This window comes from Ostrinia nubilalis, chromosome 25 (assembly GCF_963855985.1).
Source record: "Ostrinia nubilalis chromosome 25, ilOstNubi1.1, whole genome shotgun sequence".
NCBI lineage: Eukaryota > Metazoa > Arthropoda > Insecta > Lepidoptera > Crambidae > Ostrinia > Ostrinia nubilalis.
In genome coordinates this window covers 5,489,214-5,507,618 of record NC_087112.1, presented here as the reverse complement: position 1 = coordinate 5,507,618, position 18,405 = coordinate 5,489,214, and the positions used below count along the sequence as shown (strand labels likewise).

At 40.7% G+C, this 18,405-nt stretch overlaps 2 protein-coding genes across 3 annotated transcripts; one reads left to right on the top strand and one right to left on the bottom strand.

The window, feature by feature from the left end:
• Positions 1–365: 365 nt before the first annotated feature.
• On the bottom strand, positions 366–13,041 carry LOC135084254 (delta(24)-sterol reductase-like). Its single transcript, XM_063979028.1, has 10 exons — positions 12,911–13,041; positions 11,905–12,101; positions 9,525–9,680; positions 8,708–8,932; positions 8,075–8,169; positions 7,693–7,867; positions 5,616–5,774; positions 5,059–5,256; positions 2,452–2,583; positions 366–1,713 (listed from the first exon to the last, which is right to left on the bottom strand). Exons 2-10 carry the CDS (start codon positions 12,094–12,096, stop codon positions 1,510–1,512), a joined length of 1,536 nt encoding a protein of 511 aa, XP_063835098.1. The 5' UTR covers positions 12,097–12,101; positions 12,911–13,041; the 3' UTR covers positions 366–1,509.
• Positions 13,042–15,466: 2,425 nt separating this feature from the next.
• On the top strand, positions 15,467–18,103 carry LOC135084256 (carbonyl reductase [NADPH] 3-like). Of its 2 annotated transcripts, XM_063979032.1 has the most exons (3): positions 15,467–15,662; positions 15,851–16,511; positions 17,050–18,103. In XM_063979032.1, exons 2-3 carry the CDS (start codon positions 15,875–15,877, stop codon positions 17,253–17,255), a joined length of 843 nt encoding a protein of 280 aa, XP_063835102.1. In that variant the 5' UTR covers positions 15,467–15,662; positions 15,851–15,874; the 3' UTR covers positions 17,256–18,103. The 2 variants fall into 2 exon arrangements, with proteins under 2 accessions (XP_063835102.1, XP_063835101.1); XM_063979031.1 differs by having other exon boundaries at positions 15,467–16,511.
• The last annotated feature ends 302 nt before the right edge of the window (positions 18,104–18,405 follow it).

Below are 18,405 nucleotides of genomic sequence, written 5' to 3'. Positions count from 1 at the left end.
CTACTATTTTAGGTAAGTACATACTTACTAATAAGTTAATACAAAAAGGCACATTAGGTACGTCCAGATGACTGAATGATGATGAAAATTGTAATACTAGTTAATAGGTACAAGCCAAATGTCCAGCGCTGGACCGAATGAAGTAGGTAAAGCAAAAAAATATTTATTTCTAAGACTTATTTCCTAACACTCCTATTAACTTTGCCATAGATCTCTGGGAAGGCTTCCTTGCAGTGCGGCAGGCTGTCCCTCACTTTGTCGTAGAGCGTGTGGTCGAACATCTGGCGAAACTCCTCGCGGGTGGTGTACGTATTTATATTTCTCTATAATAATACTAAGAAGGCACCAGACGATTGAATGATAAGTAAAGTAATAAAGTGTTTATTTCTAAGACTATTTCCTAACACTCCTATTAACTTTGCCATAGATCTCTGGGAAGGCCTCCTTGCAGTGCGGCAGGCTGTCCCTCACTTTGTCGTAGAGCGTGTGGTCGAACATCTGGCGGAACTCTTCGCGGGTGTAATAAGTACGTGTCAGCTATCTTTTCTTTATAATAATAGGTACTAAGAAGGCACCAGAGGATTGAATGATAAAGTAAAGTAATAAAGTATTTATTTCTAAGACTTATTTCCTAACACTCCTATTACCTTTTCCATAGATCTCTGGGAAGGCCTCCTTGCAGTGCGGCAGGCTGTCCCTCACTTTGTCGTAGAGCGTGTGGTCGAACATCTGGCGGAACTCTTCGCGGGTGGTTTACGTATTTATTCTTTTTAATAATACTATATAAGAAGGCACCGAATGATTGAATGATAAAGTAAAGTAATAAAGTATTTATTTCTAAGACTTATTTCCTAACACTCCTATTAACTTTGCCATAGATCTCTGGGAAGGCCTCCTTGCAGTGCGGCAGGCTGTCCCTCACTTTGTCGTAGAGCGTGTGGTCGAACATCTGGCGGAACTCTTCGCAGGTGGTGTACGTATTTATATTTCTTTATAATAATACTAAGAAAGCACCAAATGACTGAATGATGATAAGTAAAGTAATAAAGTATTTATTTCTAAGACTATTTCCTAACACTCCTATTAACTTTGCCATAGATCTCTGGGAAGGCCTCCTTGCAGTGCGGCAGGCTGTCCCTCACTTTGTCGTAGAGCGTGTGGTCGAACATCTGGCGGAACTCTTCGCAGGTGGTGTACGTATTTATATTTCTTTATAATAATACTAAGAAAGCACCAAATGACTGAATGATGATAAGTAAAGTAATAAAGTATTTATTTCTAAGACTATTTCCTAACACTCCTATTAACTTTCCCATAGATCTCTGGGAAGGCCTCCTTGCAGTGCGGCAGGCTGTCCCTCACTTTGTCGTAGAGCGTGTGGTCGAACATCTGGCGGAACTCTTCGCGGGTGGTTTACGTATTTATATTCTTTTTAATAATACTACTTATATAAGAAGGCACCGAATGATTGAATGATAAAGTAAAGTAATAAAGTGTTTATTTCTAAGACTATTTCCTAACACTCCTATTAACTTTTCCATAGATCTCTGGGAAGGCCTCCTTGCAGTGCGGCAGGCTGTCCCTCACTTTGTCGTAGAGCGTGTGGTCGAACATCTGGCGGAACTCTTCGCGGGTGGTGTACGTATCAGCGTATAACATCTGGAAGCCACTGTGCTCGCTCACGAAGCTTTCGATGCGGCGAGTTGATGGCACCTGGAAGTTTTTTCAAAGGGTTTCAGAGAGAATTAAGAACGTAGCACACTTGTTTATTATCCCGGAAAGGGATCGTAACCGTATCAACTTGAGGCGGTCAGTCTTCTTTGTATGACACTCCACCGTAACGTATACACCTCGCCTCGCGTTTACAGCGCACGAAAGGCGATGACAGCTCGCGAAAGGCGATACGGTGTTGATTACTTACTTATGTAAGTACTTATGTAAGTAGTTACTTGCTATGACCTTTAAGGATATCGAAATGAAGTTAGGTTAGGTATTATACGAAAAGTTAGGGTTTCCGGAAAGCAAGGTTTCGAAAATATACTTTTTCTAAAGTTAGGTTTTCGAAAAGTTGATTTTCCGGAAAGTTCTTAGTTGCAGGAAAGGCTTTCAGAAAGTTGGGTTGCCGGAAAATGAGGCTTTATAAAGTTGGGTTTTCAGGAAGGTAAGTTTCGAAAAGTTGGGTTACTGGTAAGTTAGGTGTTCTAACAATTATTTTCGAAATGTTAGGTTTTCGAAAAAGAGAATTTAGTTTTTGGGAAGTGAAGTTTTTCACAATGTAAGGTTATATGTAATAACTACTTAGGCTGGGTTGCACCATCTTACTTTGACTTTAACAAACGTCAAAAATCCGTCAAGCTCCATACAATCACCGGTTATCGTTACAGTCACGGTTTTTAAAGTTAGGTGGTGCAACTAAGCCTTAGTCTCTATTTTTTAATGATACTCGTTTACCGTCTCATATCCTTTCGCTTTGGGCACGCCGTAGACGCCGATGTCAACAAACATCTGCCAATCCCCCGACTTCACCCGCAGCTGGCCAGGGTCGTTGAACACCTTGAACGGGCACAGCCAGATGGGGTACACCTGAAAACGCAACGGCAAAACAGAGAATTTGAGTAGGCTTAGCTTAGTTTAGTTTCTAACTATTTTTCCCTGGACATTTATAGGCCTGGATATTTAATGAACCTGGTTTTCCGAAAAGGAGTAAGATTTCGTGCTTCAGAGCGTGATTCAGCCATCGTTCCGATTCAGTCGTACATGTCACTAATAGACTGATACCAGTTGCGAGTGCAACCTACAGCAGAAGAAGACTACGAATTACAAGATCCTATTTCAAAAGGTTATCGGTCTATTCCCACCAGCATCTACAGCTTTACCGTCAATAAAACAACCCAAACCTAACAAGTAAAGGTCAAATGACTGACCTCAATCTCTTCGTGGAACTTCATCACCGCCTTCTCCAGGCACTCGATAGGCACCAGCATGTCCTGGATGACGTGCGCCTTGTTGTACAGCTTAGTGACGGCCTCGGGCTGCGTCAGCTTCAGCAGCGCCACCTCGGGCGGCATCAGCCAGCAGACCAGCAGAGCTACTCCGAAACGCTGTTTACGTAGTTTCGGGTCTATCTGTCACCGTCGCTCATGCTGGCACCTCGATATGCGTGAGAGGGATGGCAACATAACTTTGGAAAACGTTTTCGGAGTAACCCCGCAGGAGCGGAACATCACGTTGTTTTCGAAGGAGACTAGACACTAGCTTTTGCTAGATTCATCTACCTGGTATTCCGAAAAGGAGCAAATTCTCGTGCCTCAGAGGGCATGTAGCCAACGTTCCGATTAGGTCATAATCATCAACACTTATGACGGCTCATACCAAGTCTGCCCGAAACCAGTGCTCCAATTGTTGCAAGTACGACCCACATACCTATGATAGAGAAAGGCGACACATCGAAAGACCATTCTACTAACCTCAATCTCTTCGTGGAACTTCATCACCGCCTTCTCCAGGCACTCGATAGGCACCAGCATGTCCTGGATGACGTGCGCCTTGTTGTACAGCTTAGTGACGGCCTCGGGCTGCGTCAGCTTCAGCAGCGCCACCTCGGGCGGCATCAGCCAGCAGACCAGCAGAGCTACTCCGAAACGCTGTTTACGTAGTTTCGGGTCTATCTGTCACCGTCGCTCATGCTGGCACCTCGATATGCGTGAGAGGGATGGCAACATAACTTTGGAAAACGTTTTCGGAGTAACCCCGCAGGAGCGGAACATCACGTTGTTTTCGAAGGAGACTAGACACTAGCTTTTGCTAGATTCATCTACCTGGTATTCCGAAAAGGAGCAAATTCTCGTGCCTCAGAGGGCATGTAGCCAACGTTCCGATTAGGTCATAATCATCAACACTTATGACGGCTCATACCAAGTCTGCCCGAAACCAGTGCTCCAATTGTTGCAAGTACGACCCACATACCTATGATAGAGAAAGGCGACACATCGAAAGACCATTCTACTAACCTCAATCTCTTCGTGGAACTTCATCACCGCCTTCTCCAGGCACTCGATAGGCACCAGCATGTCCTGGATGACGTGCGCCTTGTTGTACAGCTTAGTGACGGCCTCGGGCTGCGTCAGCTTCAGCAGCGCCACCTCGGGCGGCATCAGCCAGCAGACCAGCAGAGCTACTCCGAAACGCTGTTTACGTAGTTTCGGGTCTATCTGTCACCGTCGCTCATGCTGGCACCTCGATATGCGTGAGAGGGATAGCAACATAACTTTGGAAAACGTTTTCGGAGTAACCACGAAGGAGCGGAACATCACGTTGTTTTCGAAGGAGACTAGACACTAGCTTTTGTTGGATTCATCTACCTGTATTCCGATGAGGAGCAAATTCTCGTGCCTCAGAGGGTATGTAGCCATCGTTCCGATTAGGTCTAATCATCAACGCTTATGACGGCTCATACCAAGTCTGCCCAAAACCAGCGACCCACATTGATACCTAGAGAAAGGCGACAAATCACAAGGTTAATCATATGACTAACCTCAATCTCCTCGTGGAACTTCAGCACCGCCTTCTCCAGGCACTCTATAGGCACCAGCATGTCCTGGATGACGTGCGCCTTGTTGTACAGCTTGGTGACGGCCTCGGGCTGCGTCAGCTTCAGCAGCGCCACCTCGGGCAACATCAGCCAGCCGACCAGCAGAGCTACTCCGAAACGCTGTTTACGTAGTTTCGGGTCTATCTGTCACTGTCGCTCATGCTGGCACCTCGATATGCGTGAGAGGGATGGCAACATAACTTTGGAAAACGTTTTCGGAGTAACCCCGCAGGAGCGGAACATCACGTCGTTTTCGAATGGGACTAGACACTAGCTCTTGCTGGATTCATCTACCTGGTATTCCGAAAAGGAGCAAAATCTCGTGCCTCAGAGGGTATGTAGCCATCGTTCCGATTAGGTCTAATCATCAACCCTTATGACGGCTCATACCAAGTCTGCCCAAAACCAGCGACCCACATTGATACCTAGAGAAAGGCGAAAAATCACAAGACCATCAAATGACTGACCTCAATCTCCTCGTGGAACTTCAGCACCGCCTTCTCCAGGCACTCGATGGGCACCAGCATGTCCTGGATGACGTGCGCCTTGTTGTACAGCTTGGTGACGGCCTCGGGCTGCGTCAGCTTCAGCAGCGCCACCTCGGGCGGCATCAGCCAGCCGAACAGGTAGCGGAAGATCACGTTGTTGCCAAAGGGAACTATGTCCTGGAATAAGGATTTGTCAATCAGGATCTCACAGTGAAATTAATAACGGTAACTTTTTGCATTATCTACTTGTCTCTTTTACCTATTTTGAGATATCATAGCGTGTTTTGTAATACAGAAATCGCGCTGTGTTGGTTTCAGATTTTTGATCAAAAGACATCAGATAGCAAATCTCGGAAAAACATAAGACTATCAGTTTACCATGATCCGTTCCTGAAAGCAGTTCCATTCCATTCTGGTTTTCCTAAAAAGCCGTTGATATTCGTAGATTTCATTATGATCAGACGAATTGTGACGGAGTACCTAGTATCTGAGGGCTATTTGACAAGAATGACTATATAAGACAAACTAGGACTAACCTTCAACTCCCAGAAGAGACTCCTAGTGTGTCTATGGTAGTAGTCTCTCAGTGGGATATACTCCACGGATGTCTTGTTGCTGCCATTCATGTAGCTTTTCAGATGCTTCTCAACTTGCAGGTAGAACCACTCGGAGTACCATTTCCCGATCGGGTTAAACTGGAAATACAAGAAACCGTTATAAGACACTTCGAAGACAATGGACGTTCAAAAATGCCGCAATCATTAAGTAGGTATTCCTTTATTTCGCCTAACAAAATAGACCTAGATACACTGCATTTCGACACTGCATTTAAATGCTGAAATCATACTGTACTTATAAATAGATTCCGTCCTCAAAAGTTAGTCCAAACTGAAAAGCCATTCTTGAAATTGAATTCAAATCCTTAAGATATTTTTAGACTTGTCTCAACAAGTGGCACTAGAACTATCAGCAAAAACATACCTACTAACTAGTAAATGAATTGCGTTGTTAACCACAATAAACTATAGGTATTTATGGGTCCATATTCGGTTGCATAAAAAATATTGTCATAATTTAAGAGTGCATAAAGTTTTTTGGCATACTCATCATTTCGCATAACGTTCATACAGAATAATTCATAAGGCATATTTTTTTTGCCATAACCACTATTATTATAATAATATTTTAGTATATATTTTTTCTGTATACTTGTTTTTTTAATAACGATTTCTAGGCATAACATTTATTGGCATCTAAACCAATGCCATAAATATTATCATTCATAATATACAAAATACCATAATTTTAACAAATATGAAATATAAAAATGTTATAAGTTAACAAATATAAATAGACAAGCAAGCATGCAAACAAGCATGCAAGCAAGCAGCAAGCATGCAATCAAACAGCAAGCATGCAATCAAACAGCAAGCATGCAAGCAAGCTGCAAGGAAGCATGTAAGCATGCATGCAAGCAAGGATGCAAACAAGCAAGCCTGCAAGCAAGCAGCAAGCAAGCAGCAAGCAAGCAGCAAGCAAGCAGCAAGCAAGCAGCAAGCAAGCAGCAAGCAAGCATGCAAGCAAGCATGCAAGCAAGCATGCAAGCAAGCAGCAAGCACGCAAGCATGCAAGCAAGCAGCAAGCAAGCATGCAAGCAAGCAGCAAGGAAGCATGCATGCAAGCAAGCAAGCATGCAAGCAAGCATTAGGATTGCCTTATCTCCGGCGCTGCGGGAAGTGCGGTCCTTCCGCTCTGGCGTAACATATACCCGGCATGCCATGCTCGCTTCGGCAGCTTCGGCTTGCTGGTCGCCTTCGGCGACCAGCCTCAGCCGCTCCAGCTCGCACGGCTGCCGGATATATGTTACAGCGAGCGAGGACCGCACTCCCTCCGCGCCTCCGGCTTTTAAATTACACTCTAGTATAGGGCAGACTAGTACCACGTGGAAGAGACCACGGCCAGTCGGGATCAACATAATTTCAGACCAGGCAAGCTTAATGTTGTAAAAGAAATGTGGACTGTATAATATGTGCGTTATAATAGATAAGAGGGATTCAAGATCAAACAGAATGTAGTTTCACGAGCTTAAGTTTTCTAAGAAACAGGTCAAAAATTAAGAACAAAAATGACAATGATACAGAGAATTTAGTTTTTGCAAATCTATAGGCCGAAAGAGTATAAAGGTGGAAGGAGGATCGTTCGCAACATCACAAATACATAATTATTTACTCTTCAATGTTGGTTGCTCTTATAGACAATATTTATGACTTTAAATGTTATAAATAATTAAATTATGTTTATAGTATTTTATTAAAAACAAACTTTATGTATATAAAAATTATGTTCTTTACATTTATGATTATTTAAATTATGGTATTGAAAATTAGAGAAAGTTATTATTATGCCTAAGAAACCATTATGCATTTAGAAAACTATGCATATCAAAGTTTATGCAAAAAAACTTTATGCAAATACTGTTATACCAAACTAAATTATGATGAAAAATGTTATGCGTCTAAGAGGGCACCCGGTATTTATTTGGGTAAATTGTGCCGTTTCAATTTTATTTTTTCTCAATTTGTCAGTTTCTGTGGTATGTTTATCTCTGTCTACCTTCCCATCAGAGCCGACGTCGTCCACCATGTCGCCCAGCATGACTACCCCCGTGTTTTTGGTGTAGACTAGGGCTTCGATGAACTGGTGAGGCTTCTGTGCCAGAGACTCTTTGCTGAACCGCTGTGATAGCTCCGCCAGATTGGTGTAAGGGTGGTATTCGAGACGAACGTATCTGAAAAATTAATAATTGGATTAATAACTTTTACCTTGTAAGTAGTGCAGTTGGCGTTAGGTAATAAGTAAATATTAAGTATGGGTTTTATTGGCTGTCAAGTTTAGATCCTGGCTACACAGGACTTCACAGGAGTAACAGCGGTGGGAACGGGAGTTGAGAATATTCCGTAAGTAAAATTTATAAAAAGTAGGTATAGGTTCTTACTTTTTAGCTGGAACTACTTTGATGACAACTGAAGTGAGGAACCCTAAAGTACCATAAGACCATGGAACAGCATAGAAAAGATCTGGGTTTTCATCCTGAAATAAAAAACGTTACCTTTGAGTACATAAAGAGGTAGGTAAGTAGTAGGAGATCGATACATGAAACTACATTATAACCTAACAGGCTCCAATACTCATTGATCGAATCGAAAAAAGGCTGCAAACCAATTCTCGTGATAAACATTAATCGTAATTGAGAAGAAGCGATGACCGATGGGTCAATGAGTTCTTAAGTGGTGACCATTCAGCTGATGGTTCGGACATATTGTACCTAACTAGGTACATAAGAATACCTAGTACCTATCTAATACTGCCTGGACTGGAAACAGATGCAGAAGTAGATCCTGGCCAGCAAATGGTTTTTATTTATTTATTTGTATTTAGGAAGTTAAGTTAGGTTTTTTGATAAGGATGTAGGATGTCTAGCTAGGTGAAATGACTATTTGCGAAAAGCTGGATGTGCCAGGGTAAAGTAGCAGGTATTGGGGAAGGCCTATCTCCAGCAGTAGACTGCTATAGGCAGATGATGATATGATGATGATTTCAATCCAAACTCCTTTTTTAAAATGCTCACCTTGCTACAAGTGACAACTGATCCATCAGCCAGCACCAGTTCATACTGCAGGCAGATGTGCTGGAACAGCCCGTAGACGTGCGAGGAGGTCTCCACGCCGGTGCCCATGACGAGCCCGCCCACGGTCAGCTGGTCTAACTCAGGAACCACCGCCAAGGCCAGGCCCAGGGGCTCCAAGCTTCGGGACAGCTGGCCCATGGTCACTAGAGGCTCGCAGCGGACAGTCTGGAAAAATAATAATGATATTAGTGCATTAGCTAAGCGTGCTTCCGTATGTATACCTGGCCTATGTGTACCTGGCTATGACCTCCACTAGTTGAGTTTTTTTTATTGGTGATCAAGCTGTAGATCCTGGCTACAAAAGAGTTGCAGCGGTGGGAAAGAGAGGTGGGAATAGCCCCGTAGGACTTAACTGTCTTTTACTAACATTGGAATATGCGAAAGAATGATCCAGAAGGATACCCGATCTTATGTCCGTTCCGATATTAGGAAACCAAGGACAGAAATATTATGTCAGTCAATACTCAATAGAATACGATAGAAATCTGTTGAAACATAGACTGAAGTAGGTATAAAATGTGTTATACAGTCACCTCAAGATTATTTCACTTTGAAATCAGCTATTTTATGCACATAACTTGAAGTGTAGTGTCAGGCAGCCTGATTTATTCCCAAGATCTACCCATTTCTGGTGCAGATTTACCAGATTTCTCTGTTAAAATAGAAATGTTACCACTTGCTACAGAACTGCAGATTTTCTCTTTACTAAAGAAATGTTACCTAGCGAAAACATTGCTGGAAATATCTCAGTAGTTACCATGTTTTTGGTGTCGACCTCCAGCACATCGACGAGATTGATGTTGATGTTGGTGAATGTCTTCTTGTAGACGCCCTGCCGGAAGGACATGGTCTGCCACGTGGGTCGAGCTGTACACAGCTGCGTGCTGCGATCGCCTGAGAGCCAGGCTTTGATCTGGAATGCAAATGATATTGGAATAGGAAATTTTCATCTAGGAGGGACCACCATTTCCACCGCGGACATCGGGAAAAAGGTTCAAAGTGTCGCATAGGTTACGCAGGACGTAGAAAAGTTTTCGACGAAAAATGTCGACCCTATGAACACCCTGTTTAACATGCATGGTGGGGTGACAATAGGTAAAGCACATTCGCTCTCTCGCTCTGACTGAAATCAACTCTCATTGAGCTGAAGGGTGAAAAAAACTGAAGTTTCCGTCTGAGACTTAGAAAAACACCCGTTTCTAGGGTTCCGTAGTCCTGACAAGGAACCCTTATAGTTTCGTTATGCCCGTCTGTCTGTCTGTCCGAGGTTTTGCTTAGAAATTATTAGCTCTAAGAGAGCTGTAATTTTGTGGAGGTACGTTTTTAATTCATCTTGTTTTCGAGGCTTTCATTTCCGAATTTAAACGAGTACCTACAAAAAATTTAATTAAAACAAAGAGCTAACTTAGCGTCATTAATTGTCATGCCTACAAATTAATTATACCTTATCGAAAAATTATGTGATCAAATATAGAAACAATGTCAAAAATTATGATAATCGCAGCTCAAGTTTCTTCCGTTGCTATCGACTTATTAATTAATTATCGTGTTCGTATCTCACAGGTGGCATAGCTAAGTAATCGGTATCACGCACTTTTTAAAAGTATTACGGTAAATTGCTGATGTCTGGACAAAAAATCAGAAGGCCAAATAAAACGATAACATCACACGACTTGTCACTAAGTAGGTACCTTAATCGTTTTGCACATATAATTTTTTATTGCATTTCTTACATTACTTGGCTCGATTCACCCTTATCACAATAGGTATTGTAAATGGACCATTAAAAAGAGGTAATATCTAGGAATATTCCAATAAAGCAATGTCTTTATTGGAAGATTATCTGCACCTATGACCCATTCAGGTACTTTACTTGCATGGCCTCAATACATAAATATAAATAAGTTACCTAATGCAACATTCGATTCGCTTAATTTTTTTTTTTATCCACAACGAGGAAGCTCTTAGCCTGTATCTCACCTGATGGTAGGTGATGATCAGGCCGAAGGTGGAAGCAAGGTTCACTCGGAATCCTCAAACACGGAGGAACTGGCTATCTTACCTCTAACTGCCGGAACACAACAATGCTGTTAACATTGTTGTTATGGCGACAGACTTAGGTAAGATGGTGGTAGCTAGCCAGGCGGACTTAGAACAAGCCCTACCACCAACCAAACCGAACAGAAAAATCTGCCCCCACTGGAAATCGAACCCGGGACCTCTGCGTCTGAAGCAGGTGGTCTTAATTACCACTAGACCACAGAGGCGGATAAAAAAATATAGAGACTCCAAAACGAGAATCCATATTTTTGTTTAATAGCATGGATTAACCTTAGGTACCTACTCTGCTGGTTATGGATTCAATGTCTGGCCAAAGCAAATCCAGTAAACCATCTCCAAAAACAAGACTCATAAAAATGGGTAGGTACCTACTTAAGGAAGTAGTCATTGTTGGTACTACACACAGGTGTCTACCAATCTCAGATTAATTCTTTGTTATCAAACAATCAAATTGATTTACACCCGGTTTCTGAATTGAGACCAGATTTCCAGTGTGAACGTGCTCATCTTCTATTTATTAAATTTGAAAAGTTAATTAAGCAACTTAAACCGGAAATAAATCCTAAACCTTCGATGTCCCTTTCAGGAGTCTAGCCTGAATGTAAAGGGTCAAAAGAGAATAACTCTAGGTAAGTAGTTAACCCTCTAGACTCTTGAGGTAAATAAAAAGAAAGAACAAAGGTTAACTGGAGCCACTGGAGGAGAATGCCAGGTAAGTTAGCCTTTTTACTGTTTCTGTTTTAAGTGAAAATGTTTTTTAAAGAAACTAATAAAATTTATTTATTTATTCATGAATAGAACGGCAGTACCAATTACACTATTCAAACAAGACGTAACAAAGCTCAGAATAACATTTAAGTACTTATAAACAATTTAACTTAACTTAATTTAGGAAAAGTAATGCCTGATGGAAGAACTTAATGGAACTCCTCTCATCGACTTTTACCTATATTCTCTAGTAAACTTCAACTTCAGTACATTAGTTGCAAAATCTGACTTAAAATGAGCACATCTCAAGCGTTTAGCTTCGATGGGTGAAGGAGAGATAAGTTATTGATATTAATGTGTAGCCATACCTGTTTCTGCACACTCTTGACTTTCTTATCGTGCATCTTCGGGGCGCTGTTCATCTTGAAGACCACGTAGTTCCTGAGGGTGGACCACACCTTCCAGGCCAAAGAAAGCGGCAGCAGCGCCAGGATCACGATCACCCATCGGTACTCCACCACGATGTACTCCGCCAGCGATTCGGTTGGAATCGAAGTCATTTTGCCTTCAAAAATTTATTGACGAATGAACCGCTGATGTTAATGCTAATATTCGAACTTTATTAGTATTTTTCAGCATAAGGTCAAGCTCATGCTAAGTAGGTGGAGTTTATAAGTAGGTAGAGGAATGGCGATGGATTGTGAGGATTGCCACCGAACCGGGTGTGACGACCACGACCACTCTGGTAAGAGTGTAGCGACAAAGAAGAGAGAGGTGGAGTTAATTGTATAGTAGGTAATTGCCATATTATTTTGGTTAAGGTTTAGTAGAGTTAGGACGTGTAGTGGAATTAGATGCTTGGCTCTACATGAGTTATGATAGGTAACTTTCAGAGCGAGCGAAAACTTTTTGTTTAAGTCAGTTAAACTTGAAAAAAAAAAACAATTAAGTAAGTTCTCAGTATCCCAAATGCTTCGATGGGACCTTATTAACATAACGTGCTCGAAGCAAGGAATCTTCTTATTGGACCACTCACAGAGCGTTCATTGATGTGAACGACCGAACGGCCTTTAGCTCGAAGGAAGTAATTATTTATAGTTCTATTTTTAATAAATTCTACGTTATTTAAGTAAGAGCTTTACTGAATACCTATTTCTTAACTCTTTCAATTAACAGCCTTTAGTTTCTTACAAATTCAGTCTTATTAATCGGTTCTAATTTACCAGTTTAAAACACTTCTCTGGCCACTTTATTTTTATAAAAGTTCAAGGCAGCAATCTTTGAGTAAAATATAAACTTTTCGGTACTTAATAAGGCATGAAAGAAAACCTTAAAAAACTATACAAAACTTACACAAACTTTTATCGATCTTACCTTTGCGTGTCAACGTTCGTCCAAGAGATATCGTTATAAAATACACACACGAGTATTTCAAACCATCGCTGCCCTCATACTGAATTATCACGACTTAGGATCCATCCATGATTACAGTTTTTATGTAACAAGGGCATTTTCAACTGTAAAAATCTGAAGATAGTGGTGAGATTCGCTTGCCTGGATGGTAATTGACCCGTGCAACGAAAATAACATAGAAACAACTCTTCACTTTGCGGAACTCGTTAAGAAATTAAAGACGTCATGCTGATGAAGATAACTAAGTACACAAAGAGTGTTAAACCTTATAATTTACCAAGAACTTCCAGTCCACTGTGTTGATACAGGGTGTCGCTGCTTGTCATAATGTCCTTTCCGGGTTGATAGATAATAAGTGTGCTGCGTCCTTTAAGATGGATCACACAAACAAATTATTCTAGTGCTCAAATGCAGTTTCCCCAATAGAAATAAGTATAAATTTTTTTTTAATTAACCTTTCCATACAAAATGTCACCAGTTTCAGCCAATTAGGGGATGTTTTTATTTTTTCTGAGAATTTGGATAAGAAGTTGTAGTGATAAAGCTTTTTGTTTGAACAGTACCTAAAGTGACCACCCTGTATAATATCCTATAGATAGATTAAACATGACACTCAAGGCGTTGTATTGCATTATACCTACTTGCATTTACGAGTATGTCTCATATGCCATACTTACCTGTCGCGGGTAAGTAAATGCACTCAATGACCCTATAGAAGGCTCCTTGAATTCCATGTTTTTTTCGTTCTCTCGCTTCATTCTTGACTCCTGTTTCACATGCTACATAAAACATGATCATACCAATAAGTGTTAATTTTTGTCGATCATTTTTATATAGGCCGAGTTGGAGGAAAAAATTCAAGATTCGATAGCTACCGTAACTTAAAGTTATAATTATGTAGGTATCATGGTGTGAAGTGTTAAGATAAGGGCGATCTGAACGATAAGGTAATCTCTTTCGACCATATTAATCTTTTACACGCTTAATAAAAAAGCTGATTTTTACAATGAATATTACCAGACAGTAATAGTCTTTCATCAAATTATTATGTTTCCCATCCCAATGGAATACCTATGTAGGTACTAAAGTATGTACCTACTACTGAAACAAAATATTCGCGGGATTCGAACCTGCGACTATGTGTACAAAGGAACTGATAAATTTTAAAATAGAAAATTAAAACAGGACGCAAATATTTAAAATATTTTTTTAATATCTATATTTACAATTCTTTATTAAATAGTCGAGAGCACATTATCCTTACAATTTTTTTAATGCAAAATATCACCTGTTACGATCCGATCACGATATCTATCAATATTGTAACGTTTAACGCATCGAGTCCACAGTCCAAAACAAATCGATTTCAAGTACCTAGCTAACTTCACCACATTACTAACAACATTTGAAGACGACCACTTTATAATTTCGCCTTCACTGTCACCGGTATCACTGTATTATTCTTCACCAGCTTCCGAGGCGCCTTCACAGTCAGAATCCCATCAGAAGACAGTTTGCACAGCACATCTTCCTTCACACAGTCATCTGGCAAAGGGTATCTTCTAATCAACTTTCTGGAAATATACCCAAATTCATCTTTCTTCTCATCATGGAAGGCTTTCAGCACGATATACCCGTCAGCAGTCTTCACTGATATTTCTTCTGGGGCAAACCCTTTCACGTTGAAGTGAACCTCATAAGAATCCTTTTTGGTGGCTAAATTTTCCTGTCTCCATGGAAAATTTTCCAGCCAGTCTATCGAGCGCAAAACCACCTCATCTCCGAAAGGACTGAACAAATCACGGGTCATTTTCTTGTCTATTTATTCTAGAATCTTCACAAACTTGGTGGTTCTACTTCGATGAACAATTCGAGAATGTTTTTGTTACTTTGTTGATAAGCGTTGTGTTGTGATTAATGTAGATGGCGCTTTTTCGATAGTGTCTTGTTAAAAGGTTGGTTTACAAGTTACGATGTGGTTACTGATCTTTTTATTGATATAAAAAAAAATATCGTTGGATAAAGGGAGAAATAAAGTCAGAACAATCATTATCGTGCATATAGTGTAGTAATAAGATCGTCGGTCTACTGAGAGAATTTTCTTTTATAATACCTACACCTACACGGAGATAAGCAAATTAAAATCGTCGACGTCTCGGGTGGTATTAAGGATCCTCTACTTTGTCTGTGGTATTGACGGATTCAAACCACTACTGCAAGAACTCGATCGAACCATTTTGACTGGAGGAAAATGCGTCATGGTATTAAGTTAGCCATTTGCACCCTGCTCATTGTGTAAATAAGTTTAAATAAATGACGAAGATGAATCTACATAAATATTTAAAACGAATTTTATTTTATTTTATCTGGAGAACTTGCATGAACGAATACCGTAGTCTTAGATTAACAAAAGCGCATAGTTTTTTCTAACTTTATTAAGTAAATAGGTATTTCTTGCTTTATCAAAGCAATACATTAATAAAAAGGATTAAGTGGATGTCTCAACATCCGTCTGTTGTTCATGGATCCGTGAGAATTCAGTGACTTCGAATAAAATAGTAGGGGCAAAACAACTTCGAAGATGACGCAATCGCTGCGCGTACGCACAATAGCGTAGGTTGGAAGTGGCCTTCGTCTTATAAACACCAAACACATTACTTATTGGTAGAGCCCATAAATACATAAGTAGACTAAAAAGCAGATATATTTTCAGGTTAACATTGATACTTTGTACGAGTAAAAGAGACCCACTTAGAAATCGAGAAAATATACATTTATGTTTTCTTATCTAACAATGTGGAATATTTGTGTTACAATATGAGATAAGCAGGTTAAATGCCTACTTCTCAAAAGTAAGACAGTTATTTGTCTCATACTTAAGTATTAATTTCCATACTTTAGATTCCCAGCAATATTCCTTCAAAAATGTCTACAAAAGTGGCTGTAGTGACAGGATCTAATAAAGGCCTAGGATTCGCAATAGTCAAGGCACTGTGTTCTAATTGGAATGGCACCGTCTATTTGACATCAAGAGACCAAAGGAGGGGACAGTCTGCGTGTGAGGAGTTAAAGAATCTGGGACTATCACCAGTTTTCCACCAGCTGGATGTCACAGACGAAAGCAGCATCAAAAATTTCCGCGACTACATAGAAGAGAATCATCAACAAATAGATATTCTCGTTAACAACGCTGGTATTTTATTCTTAAAAGACGCTATAGAGCCGAAGGAGTTCCAAGCCGAACAGACCGTTTCAGTCAACTTTTTCGCATTGGCAAACTTTACTGAAGCAATGTTGCCACTGATCAAAAATGGCGGGAAAATTTTGAACATTTCGAGCTCATCTGGTCATCTCTCTCGGATCCCTTCAGAGGTGTTGAGACAGAAATTTATATCGGAGGAGTTATCTTTGCCACAATTGAAGGAACTGATGAACGGTTACGTGGAATCCGTGAAGGAGGGAAGGGAAATAGAAGATGGATGGGGTGACTCGCCGTATGTGATCTCTAAGATAGGAGTGAACGCGTATACCTTTATGCTTAGTAGACAATTAGCTGATAAAGGTAAGTATAATAATGTAATATTTATTAGTACTTAATTGCTTCAAATATTCTAAAGCCCGGTCCGTGAGCACGTAGAATTTTGTCCAATGACCCCTAGCTACCCATCCTTATCGCTCGCGCGTAATTATATTGCTGTCGCGACTGTGCGACTGGCACCCGCAATGAGTGTGCGAGCGCGATAGCAACATAATTGCGCGCGAGCAATAAGGATGGGTAGCTTGGGGTCATTGGACAAAATTCTACGTGCTCACGGACCAGACTATAGCTCTCAAGAAAAAAATACGTATCTATTCTATAGGCTAGAAACGCGCATAAATCTTTAAGCAAAATATTAAATGCAAAACAAAATTAGTAAGGTCGTAGCGCACTTACCCCCAAATATTAAAATACTCGTATATTGAAATCAACAGCCTCTAACGACGCTCACGTTTTTTTAAAAAACTTACGCATGTCAGCAAATTATTACCGAGATCTCACTTAAAACAGCGTTAATAATTTTACTCAAAAACTCCTGTATAATCTTCCAATTTCATTTCAGGCATCACGGTGAACTGCATGCACCCCGGCTACGTGATATCAGACATGACACGCGGCGCGGGGTCCGTGACTCCAGAACAGGGGGCCCAACTGGCTCTGAAGCTGGTCTTGGACCCCCCAGGTACCGGTCTCTATGTGTGGCACGACGGCACCGTGGTTCCTTGGGACGGCCCGGACCCGAGGGGTTTTATTGACAAGAAGATGTAACTCTAGGACCGCGAGTATATTGAGGGTTTCCTCAGGCTCTGTTTTCACCAGAGATGTGCGAGGATGCGTAGCGAGGGATGTGTTTGTAAGGAAGACTCCTTCTGTAAGACCTTATCTACACTGTGAATGCAAAAAGTATTGAGTATTGAAGCTATTCTAGCTTCATTTACTTCGCTATTGGTTCTTTACAAACACATCCCTCGCTACGCATCCTCGCACATCTCTGGTGGAAACGCTGGCGAGTAAGGTCCTATCAATCGCCAGTGGCGATTGCAAATGCGATAGACCTCTTACCGCTTCAGCGGTCACCAGAAGGCGCCACTGTCTGTCACAAGCGACATGACCTTACTCGCTAGTGGCGCCAACTGATGTGCGCCCCTTAAAGGCAGTGATATAGACCACAATAGACGTTCCTTGACGTCATCTAAAACGTAATCTTCTGTAAAAATGTGTATGCACATGGGAAATGTTATGACTCATCTACAAAATGTGCAGGTACTCGTAAACTGAGATGCAGACGAGCCGGCACAGTTAGACCAACACGTATTAGTATGCATTTCGAAAAATGTATCGGGTATCCACAGCGTTAAAAAGAAAGTTGTTAAGCTCTTGTTTGGGTCTATTTGCATCTTGCATCTCAGCATACGCGTAACTTTTAGATGTACTTGAGCACATCTATCATTGATGATAGTGTAGTGAATGAAGCTAAAATAATAAATTTATCTTTGTATAGGTAAATGAACATGTTTGATTTTTGTCTCTTGTAATTAATTTGTAATTTAACACGTTTTCATCATTCCTTTCGTAATCAAAGGTTCAGGTGTCATTAAAAGAGAGCGTTATAATAATCTCGTTTTAATTTTAATGATCCTTTTCATGGTATTGGCTCAATAAGGTACAAATGGAACAGCGAGTAAATTGGCATCTCATTTTAATATAGAAAATATAATCTGTCGTAACAGGGATATGATTCTAGTAAATATATAACATATAACGAATATACATACAACGCGCTCCGAGACACGGAAAGAACGAAATCGGAAGAAGAAATATGATAATAGAAAAGGCCGAGCCGAGGACCGAACGAAAAAGAAAAGAAAAATCAAACTTTAAATAAAACAAATAGGTTAATTTATTTTACAAATTCCTT